This window comes from Urocitellus parryii, chromosome 11 (genome assembly GCF_045843805.1).
Source record: "Urocitellus parryii isolate mUroPar1 chromosome 11, mUroPar1.hap1, whole genome shotgun sequence".
Lineage (NCBI taxonomy): Eukaryota > Metazoa > Chordata > Mammalia > Rodentia > Sciuridae > Urocitellus > Urocitellus parryii.
Genome location: NC_135541.1, coordinates 23191110 through 23209436, shown reverse-complemented (window position 1 = coordinate 23209436; position 18327 = coordinate 23191110). Strand labels below are relative to the sequence as shown.

The window sequence follows — 18327 nt, the reverse complement described above, 5'->3', positions numbered from 1 at the left end:
ATGAGGGTGTTACTAATAATCCCCATGTTACTAATTAAGAAACTGAGGCAAAGAGAAATTAAATAACTTGCCTAAATATCCAGAACTTATAATTAGTCTAATTTAGGCAGGCAGTGTGATTCCAGAGGCTGGTTCTTAACCCTTGTGTTGTGAGAGACAGAATAGCCTTAGCTGTGAAGAAGGTAGCCCGTGGAGCCCAGCTATGTGGATTCAAATCCAGGTTCAGTCACTAATCACATGACCTTAGGCAGATGACTTCTTGTGCCTTAGTTTTTTCATCTGTAAAAGCCAAATAGAAAATTTAAACATGGGAGTCTTTCTGTACTAAGCTGCATTTCATTAGTCACAGTCAGTTTTCTTAATTCTCAATTTCTCAGTTTTCTCCATGGCTAGTTTAACTGCCAACAACCTCTGAGCACTGGAGTGTATCACTGCTCAGTCCTCACAGCTCATCTTCTCTGAATCCTTCATCATTTTCCAGTAGAGGGGTTTCCTACTCTCAGGCCTCACATGCCATCTATGTTGCCTTCAAGTCCTACATTGATATCTCCCATCTGGTCTCCCCTTGAACTCCACACACTTGCATATTAAACCATCTACTCCATGCCTCCACCCAGATAATATCTCATCTTCTAAAACCTAACATGGCCAAAACTGTTCCTTCTGCAGTCTTTGTGTCTTAGTAAATGGCAACTAATTTCTAGTGGCAGAGGCCAAAATTCCTCCTGACTCCTTTCTTCTCCTCACACCCCATGTCCACCAGCAAAGACTATCAGCTCCACCTTGAAAATATATCTAGAACCTGATCACTTTTCTGATTGTTTCACTCATTAGCTTCTTGCCTGGATTAATGGAATAATTTGCTAAGCCTTTTCTCCTCTTCTTCTACTTCCCATCCCAGTCTACTGCAGACTGTTCTATATGTAGCCAGAGCAGTCTTTCTAGACTGTGACACAGATATTGCTTGTTGTCTGCTCGTAACCCCTCCAGAGAAGCAGCTTGTATCATGTAGAGTAAAATCAAAATCTTACAGTGGTCCTATGCTCTCTGGCCTTGTCACTTTTCTGATCTCATCTATTTCTCTTCCTCTTTAGCTGTATTGTCCTCTGTGTGGTTCCTTAAACCAAGGAAAGCCCACTCTTACCGCCAGGTTTTTCTTACTGTACCCTCTGCTTGAACACTTTTCCTAGATACATGCATGGCCCATGTTCTGTTTTCTCTGCTCAGATTTCATTTATCTGAGGGGCATTAAACTTCTAATATAAAAACAACTACCCCAGCATTCCTACTCTCCGTAGCACTTGTATCATCTTGTATACTGTATACTTATTATTATTTGTCCTTACTAGAATGTAAGCTGTATAGGGAGGGAAGAGACTCAGTTTTTTTTCACTATTGTATTCCTAGGCCTGGAAGAGTGCCTAATACATCTTAGATGCTCAATGAATACAGTAGTTCCCCTTTACCTTCAGGGGACATGTTCTAAGCTTCCCAGTGGATGCCTAAAACTGCAGATAATACCGAACCCTATAAATACTTTTTTCTGTACTTACATATCTATGCTTAAGCTTAATTTATAAATTAGACACAGTAAGAAATTGGCAACAATACTGTAACAGTAATAACATATTGTAATTAGATTGCCAGCTTCACTGCCATTATTAAGTAAGATAAGTGATACTAGATTGCAAGCACTGTACCACTTCGACATTTGATCTCATTATCTAGATGTCTATAGAGTGACTAGTAGGTGGTAGAGTGTGCAGCCTGGATAAAAGGGGTAGAAATGGATGGCACAAGATTTCATCACACTACTCAGAATGATGCACAATTTAAAACTTAGGAGTCATTTATTTCTGGAGTTTAACATTTTTGGACCACAGTTGCCCCTGGGTAACTGAATTTGAAAAGTAGAACTATAGATAAGGGGGGACCACTGTATGTGTTGAATGCATGCATGCTTGAGTGGGACTATCTGATCCACTTGAGGTAAGCAGGGTCACCACCTAAAGCATATGAATTGAGACTGACATTCTAGAATCCAGAGCTCAAGAGTTAGCCCGAGCAGCAGAATTTGAATAGTTATTCCTCAGTACTTTCTGAGTAAGGAACTCTCAGGTACCTATGTTGGAGACATGTGATATAATGGAAGGAGTGTTGACTTTTCAGTCAGAAGCCCTAGGTTTATCTAATGCTAATTAGCTATGTGTTTAGGGCATATCACTCCAACTGTCATAGCATTAATTTTCTCATATTTCAAATGAGGTAGACAATAATACTTCCAGGGTTTATATGAATAGCAAATGAATCTTGTGATATCACTTTGGAAATGATGAAAACAATTATACAAATATTATGAATTTGATAGTTTTTGTTACTTAACCTGGGTTGTGAGATAATTTAAGAATTCTTTTTAACCATCTTTTAAAAATATAAGAGTTTCTCTTAGGAATATGGAGATATTTAGCTGGTTGTAGTGGTGCATGCCTGTAATCCCAGCAGCCCAGGAGACTGAGGCAGGAGGATTGCAATTTGGAGGCCAGCCTGGGCAACTTGGTAAGGTCCTAAGCAACTTAGCAAGGCCCTGACTCAAAATAAAAAGTGCAAAAAGGGCTGGGGGACTGGGGTTGTAGCTCAGCTGGTAGAGCATTTGCCTAGCATGTGTGAGACATTGGGTTCAATCCTTAACTCCTAGCACCACATAAAAATAAAAAAATAAAATAAAGGTATTGTGTCTGTCTCCAACTAAAAAAATATTTAAAAGGGCAGGGCTGGCGATGTGGCTCAGTGGGTAAGCAGCACCCCTGCTTTCAATCCCCAGTACCAAAAAAACAAAGAATATGGAGCTGGGCACAGTGGCTTACGATTGTTATCCCAGCACCTTGCGAGGTTGAGACAGGAGGATTGAGTTCAAAGCCAGCTTCAGCAACAGCTAGGTGCTAAGCAACTCAGTGAGACCCTGTCTCTAAATAAAATACAAAACAGGGTTGGGGATGTGGCTCAGTGGTCAAATGCCCCTGAGTTTAATCCCCGTTACCAAAAAAAAAAAAAAGAATATGAAGATTTTAAAAAGTGAAATAATTTACTTAGGTCTTTCTTTGGATGGTTCATACAGGTAACACACAGACATTTAGAACCTTAAGGTTTTGTTATGTAGTACGGTGTGTATAAATCCTGATTTATGTTACTTAAATTAATTTTTTTTTCTCTTTCACAGGATACAAATCACTCACTTTACCTGAGTGACTTGTGCCTTCTGTCCACAGATTCAGAACTGCAAGAAAATTCCAATACAGTAAGTGTACCTGGGGTGTGGGTGCTAGAAATATAGATGCAAAAGTCGAGCATTCCCTTTGGTGGATAATTGAGGAAGACCAGACTGAAGTCTTCTAGATTTAATTGGGCTTAATCACTGACCATTTAGGATTTTTTTTTTCCTCTTTCTGCTGATCAGATTTTTATCAGGAAAAATTGTTCTGTCACCTAATGCCTTTTGACCCAGGTCACTCAGTTGATAGCCTCTTGGCCCCAGAAAGTTTCTTTTTTTCTTTTTTCCTATTTAAAATTCATTTAGCAAATATTGATTGAATACTACTTAATCAGGCATTGTGCCAGTGCTGAGCTGATAGTGGCAACAAAGAAGGTATGGATCGTCTTTGAGGAGTCTAAAGTCTAGCATTGTAAGATGTAGCCAGAAAGTCCAGTTTCTAGACCTTCTCAAACTCTGCCTGAGTGATCTGGCTTAGTCTCTTTTCTCCTTTAAACTCACCTTAATGAGTTTTTGAAGGGAACTTCTATAGAGGACTCTGTTACAGGACAAGCCCACTCTATCTCAATCTGATTACTTTGATTCACACCAGTAGGAAGTTTCTTGCCATTTCCGTGACTCCATGATAGTACTTACAAACCACTGCATCGAGTCTGAATTTATGTGGTCTTCTTTCATAAAATCTGAACATTTTCCTGTGTTGCCAACACTAATTTAGAGTTTGTTCTTTCCTAGAAAATAACAACAACTTAGGCTAGATTTTCTGTCACTGTATGCATAATGAATAAATGTAATTGAAAATATTTGAATAGAAACTGAAGGATTTAGGAATGCTATGAAAAGTGTTTATTAAAGTATGGTTAGTGGATTCAACTGCAGCACTTCTTAAAATGCAGGTTCTTAACTGGCCATGATAGTCATACCTATAATCCCAGCTACTCTGGAGGCTGAGACAGGAGGATCACAGGAGCCCAGGAGTTTGAGACCAGCCTGGACAACATAAGGAGATTTCATCTCAAAAATATAAAAATTAAGTAATTAATTAAACATGTAGGTTCTTGGGCCTCTCCCTAAGCTTACTGAGTCAGTGTTTCTGGGAGTGGCATCTGAGCTGCATTTTTATATAAGCACCCTATGGCATGGATTCTCCTTCTGGTAATGGCAGAGTTGTTCTTATGAAACTAGCCCTCATACAGAAAACAGTTATAAACACTGGATAAAACATAAAAAGCAACTATGTGAAGACACTGGTTTAAAACCAAAAGGGCAACAGGTGCAGTTGCACACACCTGCAATCCCAACTACTTGGAAGGCTGATACAGGAGGATCCCAAGTTCAAGGCCAGGCTGGGTAACTTAGCAAGACCCTGTGTTAAAATAAAAAATATAAAAGGCTAGGGGATGTAGGTCAGTGATAGAGTGCTTGCCTAGCATGTGTAGAGGCCCTGGGTCCCATCCCCAGTACCAAAAAGATAAGGTAGGAAGGAAGGATTGATTTGTTAAATTGAAGATAGATCAATCTGAAGAATAAAGAGAAAAAATAAAGCACTTCATATGCATATTTCATTTTATTTCTATTTTAGAACATTAGTTCTGAAAGAAATTTACACACTTGGTGGCCTAGATGCCCTGTGAATTACCTAACTTAAGATTTTGGGTATAATATTTCTTTAACATTTAACTGTGTTAAATGGCTTAGGGCATCCACTCTGGTCAGGGCTGTGACATGTGACTGAGGAGCTTTCCAGAGTCCTCAGGTCACCAGGGGAATACCTGGTATAAGGAGAAAATAATAACTTGTCTTTAAAAAAAAGATTACTTTTCTACCACAATTTACATAATCAAGAGAGAGAAACCCTCTCCCTTGGAGTCTAACTATACATTATGCCCCTGGACCCAGCATTTATCCCAGATTTAGAAAGAGTTTGCTTTTATTCTTTCAAACAAAGGCCACAGTTCCTTGAAGCAGTGGGATTAATTTTGCTTTGCTTTTTAAAAATTAGAACTTGATGGCAAATTTGTATGAGATAATCACTTTGCCAGTTTCAGAGTTCTTCCACATAATGCGTGCATGTCTTAGGAATGAACTTTGGGGGCTGGGGTTATAGCTCAGTTGGTAGAGTGCTTGCATTGCATGCACAAGGCCCTGGGTTGGATTCCCAGCACCAAAAAAAACAAAAAGGAAATGAACTTTGGTTCACTCAGACCCTTTGTTAAAGGAGGGTTAGAGCTGCTAAGGAATGGCTGATTGGGTCTTTTGTTTGCTTAGTTTTAGGATCCAGTGTTCTTCTACTCTGTGCTCCAGGACCCAGAAGCTCAGGCTATTCTGTCTCCTCTAGTTTTGAAAGCCAGTCCCACTTATTCCTAGGGATTCTATCCTGAAGCCTGGCAGTGACTTAGCACTTTTCACAGAAAAGGGCAAGGTATCATAAATGCACACTTTGATGGATCACAGTTTATTTCATCCAGATGTTCCCAGCACTCCTGCACCCTGCCCCTCAGTAGCCATTCTCTCTCCTTAAGGATAACCATTGTCTTGACTTCTAACATCTTAATTTTTCTGCTTTTGTAGTTGGAATTGTAGATTTTTCATCTGGCTTTTTTCTTGCAACATATGTTTAGGAATTTAATGCATATTGTTGCATATAGTTACAGATCATTCATTTGGTTGTTGAACAGTGTTAAACTAAATAAAGATACCCCACTGTTCTTTTTTTTTCTAGTTTGGAGCCATTATGAAGAGTGTTGCTATGAACATTCTTGCACATCTTTTGGAGGCATATAGGCTATTCCCCCCCCCCCAGCCTTTGCAAAGTTATATAGATATCATTGACAAATACAACTCATTCCTTTTTACTGTTGTTAATTACTAATAAGGATTTATAAATAGGTAGAACAAAAATAACAACCATGAGTAAACTAAAAAGCTTACAGCTTAATGGTAGTTATTAGCCATTTGTGCAGATAAATGTTCTACCACGCGGCCTGCGCAGTGGTTTCATTAATGAGGTTCTAGGCATAAAGTTAGTTAGAAGAGATTGAAATAAAAACACAAGACTCAATTACCTTATTTCTATTGCTAGGTCCGAGACAGCTCCCCTCTCTGGTTCGCTCCTCTAGCCGCCCAGCAGGGCAGCAAGGATTACTCAGGGCTAGCAGGAGAGAGAGAGAGAGCATGCCGGGGACTAGCCTTTTATTAGGGAACAAGAGATTCAGGGGAGAATTCCATCCAATGAAGGTTGAGGGGGGGCTGCACTCCAAGGTCAGGGTCAGTGATTGGGTCCTCGGGGTCAGTGGTCAGGCACACCCCCACACGGATGGGCTCTCTCATCAGGAAAGGGCCGGGAAAAACTTCGACTTTTGCCAAAGTGCCTCAGATCCTTAACGGGAGGCACCCGATCACGTGTGAGAATGGCTCCCCACAAAATATGTATGATAAAGTGTGTGTGTGATATAAAAATTTTCTTGTTTGTTTTGTTTTTTGGTACTAGGGGTTGGACCCAGGGGCACTTGACCACTGAGCTACATCCCCAGCCCTTTTAATTTTTTTTTTACTTTGAGACAGCATTTTGCTAAGTTGCTCAGGGCCTTATTAAATTGCTGGGACTGGCCTTGACCTTGCAGTCCTCCTGCCTCAGCCTCCCAAGTCACTGGGATTACAGACATGTATGTGCCACCACACCCAGATTGTAAAATGTATTTCTTTGTGTCACAATGAAAAATTTGAAAGCCGTACTCTTGGCTTTGAGTCTTAATTCCCCCTGGACTGGAAGTTAGAAGTCCTGCATAATTTTCTGCCTTCAGCTTTTATCCTACTAGCAATCAGAATTACTGAACTTCCTCCTTCATTCTTCCAGCTGATGAAATCAAGATGGAATAATTGGTCCCTCTTGGCTCTCATGGACATTTTCATCTCAGGACCTTCAGATTGGAGAGCTGTCCTCAGTTTACCATGATTCTACCCAACCCTGGGCAGTCCTTGAGTTCTCCTTCCCAGAAGCAGAGTTGTTGAAAAACAACCCAGAAACACTAGTTGGCACTGGGGAGATCTGACCTGAAGATAGGTTTTAGATTGGTCAGTACTCTTAGATTCAAAATCACTTGCTTTTATTTATAAGTTAGTAGATTTCACCTTAAAACTCCAGATTTCAGCCTCATCTTGAGCTCTGGTGATCCTTGCAGCATTCAGCTGAACCCTGAGGACAGCTGAGGTGCATCTGTTTAGGTGTACCACATCCAGCTTCACTCATTTCTCTTGCTCGCCTGGACTTCTGTAGGCAGTTGCCTTTGACACTCTTGCCCTGCAGAATGCAGGGTGGAAGTGGATTGTAGATAAAAGAATTGCAGTTTTCCCCTCCCCTTAACTAAAATAAAGAGTGGTCATTTTATTTAGTGAATATTAGTAGTTAGGCCCTCCAGGGCATCGTGCTGTGTCCTCCTCACCCACCTCCACCCTGGTTCATTTTGTTTTTTAAGTGCTGCTAGTGTTTTATTAAGGGCATCACTATTTAAGTTTCTTTGTATTGTTTGATTTTTTTATGATTTTTTATCACATATACACATTAGAATATCACAGATAATATGTAATGACCCTGAAAGACATTTACAGTGTCATTATTACCTGAGAAAGGCAAGTTGGATGGCAATTGTCTTGGTCTATTTTCTGTTGCTAATTACAAAAGTACCATAGTCTAAGTTTTATGTATGTATGTATGTATCTATCTATCTATCTATCTATCTCTCTATCTAATCTATTTATTCCTGGTACTGAGATTGAACCCAGAGGTGCTTTACCACTCAGCTATACCCCCAGTTCTTTTCTTCCTTTCTTTTTTTTTTAAATAAATATATATTTTTTTCAGTTGACTATGAATATTTATTTTATTTATTTATATGCGGTGCTGACACTCGAACCCAATGCCTCACACATGCTAGGCAAGTCCTCTACCACTGAACCACAACCCCAGCACCCCCAGTCCTTTTTGTTATTGTTGTTGTTATTTTTGAGATGGGGTCTCACTAAGTTGTATACAGCCTCCTAAGTTGTTGAGGCTGAGGCTGCCCTCAAACTTGCAATCCTCCTGCTTCAGCCTCTGGAGTTGCTGGGATTACAGGTGCCACTGTGCCTGGCTCCAGACTATTTTAAAGAAAAGTGTGTTACTTTGGCTCATGATTCTGGAGGTTCAAAGTTGAGGGGCCACACTGGTTGATGGTCTTCTTGCTGGCAGAACCCTGAGGTGGTGTAGGGCATCATGTGGTGAGAGACAGGAAGTGTGCATGTGTGTATATCCTGGTCTCTTTCCTTCTGGTAAAGCCACTAGTATTTCATCATGGAAGCTCCATCCAGATGACCTTGTCTAATCCTGATCACCATCCAAAGGCTCCCCCTCTAAACACCATAGTGTGAGGTACCCTTCAATAGCTCATAAAGGGGATTAAACTCTAATATGAGTTTCAGAAAGGACAAAAAAAAACATAGCAGTAATGGATATTATATAATCCCATTTTATGTGGGATTTGCTCTTTTAGAACAGAGATTGGCAAGCCTTTCTTATAAAGGGCCAGTTAGTAAATGTTTTAGAACCTGTGGACCACATGATCTCTGTCACAACTTTTCAGCTCTGCAGGTATATCATGAAAGCAGCATAATCTATCAATGAATGAGTGTGCCTGTGTTCCTGTAAAACTTTTATTTATAAAAACCGGAAATCAATCTACAAGTCATAACTTGCTAGCTCCTGAAGACCCATATCTTCAGTATCTTAAGTTTTAGGGAAATGCATGTCACTTGAAATATGAGAAGGTAGAAACAAGAAGCATACCAAAAGATCATTCTAGTTCAGCCACCCTGAATATACTCTCTGGTGGTGAGGAATTGTCTCAGGATGGAGAGTGTCACATCTCTGTCTCTCTTGATCAGACACAGGGCCAGGACCTCAGCACAATTTCACCAGCAGTCATCTTTGAATCGATGTTCCAGAATTCAGATGAATCAGCAATTCAGGAAGATCCTCAGCAGACAGGTTGGTTACACAGACTCTTTCTGCTCACATCTCAGCCCTGGGAAAGGGGGTTCACTTGTTGACATACCAAATTACAGGCACAATGAAATATTTCAATTAGCTTAAAAGAAGCAGACCTTCTGTGGAGGGTCAGAGAAGGATGGGCCTTTCATTTCAGTTCCATCTGTTCTTGCAACTTTTCTTGGGTCTGGAAGAAAAGGGTTTCTTTTTTCCAGAATCTCTTTTTGGCTTTAAGTAGGAGCTGTGAACTTTGCCTTTAGATGTGATACCCTGTTCATACATGGGTAGGACCTACTAACCAGGCTTAAATCATATTGTGTTTGAACGGTAATCTGTCTATAAAGCTTCACAGTCGTCGCAAACTATACTGAATAGTCATGTCCAGAAAAGAATGCCTAGTCTCTTCCAGAAAGAACTTAGTACACATTTTTTTAAAATCATAAAACTTTTACTAGGTTATCACATTGAGGAAGAATGGTTGATCATGAAACCTGTTACATTGACCAGAGGTGTCACTAAATGAAAGCAGAAAGCCAGCCTACTAGCTGTAAAGGAATTGGCTGCAGCTAACTGTCACTGTCCTGTTTAGCCCATAATAACTATGTTTTTATGGCTCATGTAAAGCTTGGGATATGGATATATGTTTCTATTTCTTTTTCTTGCCAGCTGCCTTGATTGAAAGTTTTAATGGTGATGCAGAATCAGTCAGTGATGTTCCACCACCTGCAGGAAATTCAGCATCTTTATCTCTTCCGCTTGTACTGCAGCCTGGCCTCTCCGAGCCACCCCAGCCTCTGCTGCCAGCCTCAGCTCCGTCCGCTCCTCCACCTGCTCCCTCCCTAGGACCCGGTTCCCAGCAAGCTGCATTTGGCAACCCCCCTGCTCTCTTACAACCTCCAGAAGTGCCTGTTCCCCACAGCGCGCAGTTTGCTGCTAATCATCAAGAGTTTCTTCCGCATCCCCAGGCACCGCAGCCCATCGTACCAGGACTTTCCGTTGTTGCTGGGGCTTCTGCATCAGCAGCGGCGGTGGCATCGGCCGTGGCAACACCAGCCCCACCACAAAGTACTACTGAGCCCTTGCCAGCCATGGTCCAGACTCTGCCTCTGGGTGCCAACTCTGTCCTAACTAATAATCCCACCATAACCATCACCCCAACTCCCAACACGGCTATCCTGCAGCCCAGCCTAGTTATGGGAGAACAGAACTTACAATGGATATTAAATGGTGCCACCAGTTCACCACAAAACCAAGAACAAATTGTAAGTATTCCATATAAATATACCCAGTGGGGTGAAGTGTATATACAGGGGTGATGTGTTCAGAGGCTTTTATTGCAAAAAGGGAAATGGCTAGCATGTCTACCCTGAAATGTGTAATTACCCCTTGTAGTTATTTTCTCCATAATCAAATGGTATAAATATAGGGAATGCTGTGGTCAGCACCTATGATAAAGAGGCAGAGAAACAATCTTTAAGTTTACCTAGCAGTAGACACTTGAAAGAATATTCTATCTGCAGTTTAATCACATCATCTAGTACAGGAAAGCAGTCAACAGACTCCAGAGACTCAAGAATATTTTAGAAAATCAGGTTGTCCCCAAGACTGATACAAGGGACTGATGTGACTGAGTCACACATAACCAGACAGCAATGACCAAGTGAAAAAAATAAACTATGCTCTCAGAGCTTATCCTAAAGCCACTAGAGCCATTTTCTTTTCTTTTGCAGTGTTGGGAATTGAACCCAGGCCTTATGCATGCTAGGCAAGCCCTGTACCACTGAGCCACATCCCTGCTCCCTTACAACCATTTTCTAAGGAAGCATTTGATCTGATGACTCATTCATTTCAGTGTCCTTTGAGAGCCGAGTATATGCCTGGTTACACACTGCATTTTCTGAAACATGCAGAAAACCGAGAAACATGATTTCTTTTTCCATAAAGACTTACATTCAGGTTAAAATTGATGAAATGCCTAAAAGAAAGTTCATATTACCAGTAAAGTGCCAAATGACAATAATAGTGATTAAAAACAAAACAAAACAAAAAAACAGCTCTTATTTATTGAACCCTTCTTCCTTCTTTCTTTCCTTTTTTTTCTTGAGCAGAGTCTCACTGTGTTGCCTAGGCTAATCTTGAGCTCCTAGGCTCAAGCAATTCTCCTGCCTCAGCCTCCCAATAGCTGGGACTGTAGGCACATGCCACCACACCTAACTTAAGATTTTTATAAACTGAAGGTCTAACATGTGCCAATCATTACTTACATACATTATTTTTTACTTACATAATTTTTAGATTTTATTGAACAGATAGTACCCTTATATACTTCACCCCCCAACACAGTTCTTACTGCCTCAGTATGTATCTCTATATGTCATATACTGTGTTAACAAGAACTTAACACATTACAACAATCCTAGGAGACAGGTGTGGTTTTAGTAATGGATAGCTAAGGTCCAGAGAGGTTATGTGACTAGCCCAAAGTCACACAACTTACAGAGGAAAAGCTGGGATTTGAGCATAGGCAGACCAATCCCAGAGCCTGTGCTCTTGGTTTTTACATTGTGTGGCTAGATGAGGGATTCATACACTAAGGGGAAGGAATTATTGGGTGTCACACAGATCAGGTGAGCCTTGACATGGGTAGAAACTGGATAGAGAAAAGGATATACCAGGTAGGAGAATTTGTAGGTAGATATAAATAAACTGGAAAAGTAGCTTCGGACTAAATAATTTGAACACTCAAATTTCAGAAATGGCGTGCCAACCAGTTCTCAAGACATCCTGTTTCCATTATAGATAGGCAGCGTCATGAAAAGGCCTTTCCAGTGTTGTGATCCAATCTGCCTCCATAGAGTTGGTGTCCCCCCACCCCCCACATCTTCCCTGTGGAACTGCATGAAACAAGTGTCATTCTTCTTCCACATAATAAATAGGGGTCTCATGTTTTCAGCTTGTTTTATAGTGTCATCTCCTATAACTTAGCCAGAGACTTTCACTTTGTCTCAGATCATCCTGAGGCATTTTTTTTTTTTTTAAGGAATAAAAGATGAAGAAAACAGAAACCCTTTAGTCAACTTAATAGGAAGTATATTAGTGTGATAAGGAAGCATTTGGTCTGATGACTCATTCATTTCAATGTCCTTTGAGAGCCGAGTATATGCCTGGTTGCACACTGCATTTTCTGAAACATGCAGAAAACTGAGAAACATATAAGTTCCTTAGCATTCAGCTTAATCCCTGAGAGGAAGAAAAGAACTTTCCAGCTTTCACAGAATAGGATAGAGGAGTGGGTAGCCTACAGGGAAAGCTAGCCTTAGGCTCCCTCTGAGGAGACCGTCAGCTTGAAAAAAAAAAAAAAAAAAAAAAACCTTGAAGAAGCCTTTGAACTTGCAGAACCCACTGGATTAGGCAGCTGGGAGATAGCCAGCTAGCTACATTGTCAGGATGGAATGTCAAACAGTACAGAGGCCTCATGTCAGAGCACAAACAAAACATCACTCAGTACAAAATTCCCTAAACACTGAAGGGTTTCTGTCCTCTTGGATGGGAGGCTTCAGGACTTTGGATGTCTGCCATATTTGACTGGCCATAAGTGTGATTTTTTTTTCCCCCCAGCAACAAGCATCTAAAGTTGAGAAGGTGTTTTTTACCACTGCAGTACCAGTAGCCAGTAGCACAGGTATGTAACTCCATGTTAGCTTTAAAAGAAAGTCAACTCCCTGGGCCCCTTGAGTCAGAGTAAATTATTGCTTTGCCCTGGTTTTTAAAACTTCGAAAGTCTTTAAACAGCCTCAATTAAATCCCCATTGTACTGTTTATTAGCATATTTCATGTTTCACAACTACTGGAAGTTAATGTAATTCTAGTATAAATTCCATGTTTATTATTCTTTACCTAGAGTTCTTTTCCTTTCAGATACATCTTTTAAACATAAGCCAGGAAAAATTTTTGAATCACAGTTAATGCTAAAGAGGGCAGTTGTTAATTCACTGGACTCTTTTCTAATTACAGTAAGGAAGAAATAGCATCTGGGTCAGAGACTCATGCATAGCTGAAAGATCCTTTAATTTTAAACTCTTTCTTTTGTGGATTAAGAAACTGGGACCCAAACAAATTAAATGACTCCCTCAAGGTCATAAGTGAACTTGTGGGAAAGCCAGAGCACTAGCTCTCAGGCCTCCTTGGCCCCACCCATCTCTCCTGTTCCTTGCTCTTTGCCTCTGTTGAGACACACGGCCTGGCTGAATTCTGGGCCAAATTCAGAGCGTGAGTGCACAGCACACATGAGAGAGACAATGAGAGTGAATATGAACGTGTACCCACGCCAGGCTGGCTATGTAAAAGGAGATCCACTCTGTCTACCATGTGTCAGACACTGGGGCCACACAGGAGTGGGACAGCCTGAGGAGCTCAGTCTGAACAGGTCCTATGCCTGTGGAGAGGGCTGCAGGTGGATGGCAGCAGTGCTGGGCATGGATACCAGGCAGCCTGGAAGAGCTTCTCCAAAGCCAGGGCTCTGCATAGCCTGCAGGGAAGCACTGCCTGGGCAGCAAGAGGAGGGCAGTCAGCTGGGTGTTAAAAGATGAGACCAAGTTCTACAGAAGAACAATGGTCCTGGGGGAGTTTAGGCAAAAGGAAGAGCCCAGAGGCCCAGAGGTATGAAGAAGATGTCAGGAGAACGGAGGCATCAACCATGCCTGCCTTAGAGGCATAGCAGAGAAGGAAGGTGCATCTAGATGGGTGTGTGGCTCTCTAAGGAAGGGGCTTTGTTTTGGAGGGTTGGGGAGTGTCAGAGCCCTTTCCCCCACCCCCCCAGAAGGAACTTGGTCCAGTTTAAAGCAGAACAAAGCCTGGAGTGTGGCACCCATTCTTCCCAGCATCCTGCCTCCTTGGCACTCAGCCCTCACACAGGCCATTCATCCCTGTCCCTCAGGCCTCTGCCCTCAACTACTTGAAGAGCAGTCTCTCTCGCCTCTCTCACAGGGAGCTCTGTCCAGCAGATTGGCCTCAGTGTTCCTGTGATCATCATCAAACAAGAGGAGGCGTGTCAGTGTCAGTGTGCATGTCGGGACTCTGCAAAGTAGTGGGTGGCTGCCTGGAGAAAGGGCTGTTCTTCCCCCCCTCCAGAGCTGAATCCCCAGCCTCCTGATGGTCCCAGCCCACAGCTGCCACCCCAGACTTTTTCCTCACCCCTGTCGCCTGTCATCATCCTCCACAAACCCTCTTCCTGTGAGCAAAGCAGATAGGCCAAGGCTCCTTCAGACCCTGAGACAGAAATGTTAAGTGCCATGGATGTGTCAGAGTTCCTGTCCCTCCAGAGCATGGACACCCCGTCCAATCTGATTCCCATTGAAGCACTACTGCAGGGGGAGGAGGAGATGGGCCTGACCAGCTTCTCCAAATGAAGGGCCCATGTGTGCTCACCTCCAGGAAGAGGGCAAGCAGGAAGCATGAGGTGTGATGCCTACCATCATGGGGTCAGAAATCAGAAGGATGAAGAAATCTGCTGTTTGAAAGCCTCACCTTTCAGACGTATTTTCTTTATTCACATCCCAGGAACATCCATTTTAAGGAACTGATCTTTGGAAAAAAAAACAACAAAACAAAACAAAAAAAAAAAAAGCTAAGTTATAAATGAACTGTTTGGCTGCACTGTATGTCACTTTTGCTTATTGTCATGTGAACTTGGAAATTAAGGTTACTCGTATGCATAAAAATTCTAAATGAAAGGGTGTGGTTTCCATCAATCTGGTACTGCCCAGCACTGGCACTGGGCTCTTTGTGGATGGGCAGTAGAGTTCAGTGTGTTGGCGGTGCTCCTCCTCCCTGTGTGTCTTTTACTCTGAGGCTGACTCCTGCTCAGAAGGCCAGATCTTCACTCCATCTAAGTGGGCAGTGGCAAGAGCAAGTGAGACAGCTGTGACTTGGACAGGGTTTGGGTGATATGGCTTTGCTGTTTGCTGTTGGTGTCAGTAGAGCTCAGGGTGGATGCCGCAGGGGCTGTCCTGCAGTGTGCTCAGCACAAATGGGCAACTTAAAGCCTAGTCCACCAGCTGTGGGATGATCTGGTTCTGATAGGGCCCAGGCAAGTTGTTGACTGCTGTGTGTCAATGATGTGTGTGCAGAGCAGGCTCTAGCAACACAGTCACACTCTTTGCCTTCCTGGTTCTTTCCATCTCTCAGTTTGCTTGCCAGGGCTTACAGGTCATAGTGAATTTTCCTTGGGGAACATCCCTGTTTTGTGCTAGAGTGAACATGTGGCTTATGGCCAGTTGCCAGATGGTGGTCTGCCTTCCTTTTAATGGTATTTTCCTCCTCAACAGAATGGCTGTGTTTTGCTTATCAGGAGAAGGTGCAAATTGAAGGGAGTGTGGATGAGGTGGCAGGTAATTGGCAGGCCAGGTATTCTGGTTCCGGGTTCTAGCCAGGTTTTTGGTTGCCCTCTCCTTTCTCCAGCCCTCACTCTCTGGATTTTGCATACAGCCTAGTACAGTGCAAACAAGGATAACAAGGATGTGACTTGCTCAGCTTAGTCATGTGATTTCTAAACAAAAAAGAAAAAAAAAAGAAAAAAAAAAAAAAGAAAACCACGATGATCTTCTACTCAGGGTAAAACAAAATAAAAAATTCCCCTTCCACCAAAAAGCCTGAAATGTTGCAATAAGTTATCTCATTTGGAATGTTTAATTAAGTTGTATTATAGGAAAAAAATTTTTTTGATTTGATTTGTGTATAGAATTATATCCATCTGTCTGCCTTTGGCTTCAAGTCATTGCCTCTTAAAATAAAACATAAAATACAATCCACACTAGAATGGAAAGTGTCTCTCATCAGGCTATTTAACGTAGTTATGAGTGCTCACCAAGCTCAGAAGCTAGGCATGACCCAGGGTGTGGAATAGGCCTCTGTCTCCCAAGAACCCTTTCCCTGCCTTCAGCAAAGAGCAGGGTTCCCCACACAGGACAGGAGAGATCTGCACTGGTTACTTCTGCTGTCTGGGCTGTGACTCAGAGCCAGCCAATACAGTATCTAGAGCAGATAACTTACCTGGGAGCCAGAGGCCCTACCTTCAGCCAAAATGTTCAGGGACAAGCGTGAACAAGAGGGAGGTGATAGTGGTGGTGCTGTTACTGCGTGAGGAGAAACAAGCTTCACTGCAAGCAGCTGATTTCATTCTAGGAGTCTAGCCAGAGAATGGATCTCTATTTGACCTTCTGCATGCCTTTCCAAAACACTGGTGGGTTTTGGCAACCATTGACCTCAGCAGAAATTAATGAAGCAGGAGGATTCTTCGTTTACCCCTCCTGGGAATCCAGCTGCTGAGCATGGGTTGTCCTTGACTATCTCTGGGCCTCATAGGAAGCTTTTGAGCATGGCCCTTGTTATCTTCTCTACAGCTTCTGAGAGACCAGCAAGTGGGACCCCAAAATTAGTTTGTGTCAAAAAGTAGTGATGACTTTCCCACATGCCTGTCTGGGAACTGAGGTGGGAAACAGCCCAGGAAAGGACATATGAAGCATCTATTGCTTAAATACTGCTGCTTCCTGGTTAGCCAGGGTTGTGCTCCTGTTGGGAACCTAACCAGGTTAGTGGCTTTTATACCCTCTACACTTTGGAAGTGGGTGAAGAAACATCTTAAAACAGTGTTCTGGCTGACAAGATTTTTCTAGTTGAAGTATCTGCCTCTTACAGGTGATTTTAAATGACAAAGACTATCAGATCCCATCAGCTTTTGAAAAATCATTAATTCATTAATGTGCTTCAAATGCTACAAGTGGTTGTGCAGAGCAGGTTTATTCCACAGGGTAGATAGACTTTCTTTCCTTCCTCATCCAGAATTCCTTCCCTCCCCATTCTCCTTTTATCAGCTTGGCTTCTAGTGCCAAGGACCTTGGAGAAGAGAAGGTTTCTTGCCAAAGTGAAGCCAGAAAGAACCTTCAGGAAGAGAATTGTTTCCCATACCTGGGAATGAGCCTAGGATAAGGTTAGGAAGGGTGAGTTCTAGCAGGTGGAATCAAGCCTCTTTTTCTTCCCATGGTAACGTTGACCATTTCACCCATTAAACCAGTACTTTCAGTTCCCGCTAATATTTCATTAGACTGCTTCTTCTAAGGGTGCTTATCAGCACCAGGGTTTAGGAGGTAGTAGGAAACTAGCTGGCACCACCAAACTGCCTTAGTGAATTTGGCCCTTCCCAGACAGGCAAGTGAGGCATTGAGAAGGTGGCCCAGTCTTTTCCTGACATGATCTGGCCAATCTTACAGGGTCATCACTGGTTTGGTGACAGGAGTGTTGTCATTTATTGAATTCCACCCACCTTTAGAAGGAGGTCATGGTACAAAGCCCAGGAGAGGCCTTGAGATGTGAAAACCTCTCTGGATGGAAGGCAAGGGGCTTCTCTTCACCACCTCTGGGAGAGTCGGTAGATGGGAGATTTATTTTCAGGGTCAAGGCAGTGGGCTGATGGGGATAATGGAGGGTAGGTGGGTTTTCCTGAGAGACTTTGTATAATGCTGAATGTATCCAGAGGGACAAGTTTGCAGAACCTCATATTGGTATATTAAAGAAATAATAAAATAAAAAAGCACTTTAGGTTATTTTATCTTTAACCCAATTGCTGCAATTTCTGTTGTGTATATATATACATATATATACTTTCCACAAAGTTTTATTTTTTGCTCAGAATAAAAAGTTAAATTGAGGTGTGAAAAGAAAAGCACTTACCTTGGTGCAATATGTGTAGCTTGACGGTCGTTGTCCCATGTGGCCCTGGCCTGGCCACGTTTTCCGCTCAATGAGCCCTGTGCTCTGAGGCTGTCCATAGGGAAACACTATTATGCATCCCCAGCAGCTGCTCAATCTATGCAAGCCTTCCCTGCGCCCCGGCGCCCCCTCAGGCTCTCGGAAGAACTGCTGTGGATGTTTTCTTCTGACTGTTGAGGCCCTTTTTCACCACTTCTTGGTCCCTTGCCATCTTTCCCCTCTTCACCATTATAAAGTGATGCCTGAAGGGAAGGAACAGGTTGTTCCTAGG

The 18327-nt window shown here is 42.4% G+C and overlaps 1 protein-coding gene across 1 annotated transcript in view; it reads left to right on the top strand.

The window, feature by feature from the left end:
* Mtf1 (metal regulatory transcription factor 1) overlaps positions 1-14966 on the top strand; it is a 41017-nt gene extending 26051 nt beyond the window's left edge. Inside the window, exons 7-11 of the mRNA XM_026393499.2 lie at positions 3218-3295; positions 9188-9290; positions 9957-10552; positions 12909-12972; positions 14277-14966. Of these exons, the coding sequence (XP_026249284.1) occupies positions 3218-3295; positions 9188-9290; positions 9957-10552; positions 12909-12972; positions 14277-14377 (942 nt within the window). The 3' untranslated portion in view covers positions 14378-14966. The remainder of the gene's footprint in view (positions 1-3217; positions 3296-9187; positions 9291-9956; positions 10553-12908; positions 12973-14276) is intronic.
* Positions 14967-18327: the final 3361 nt, after the last annotated feature.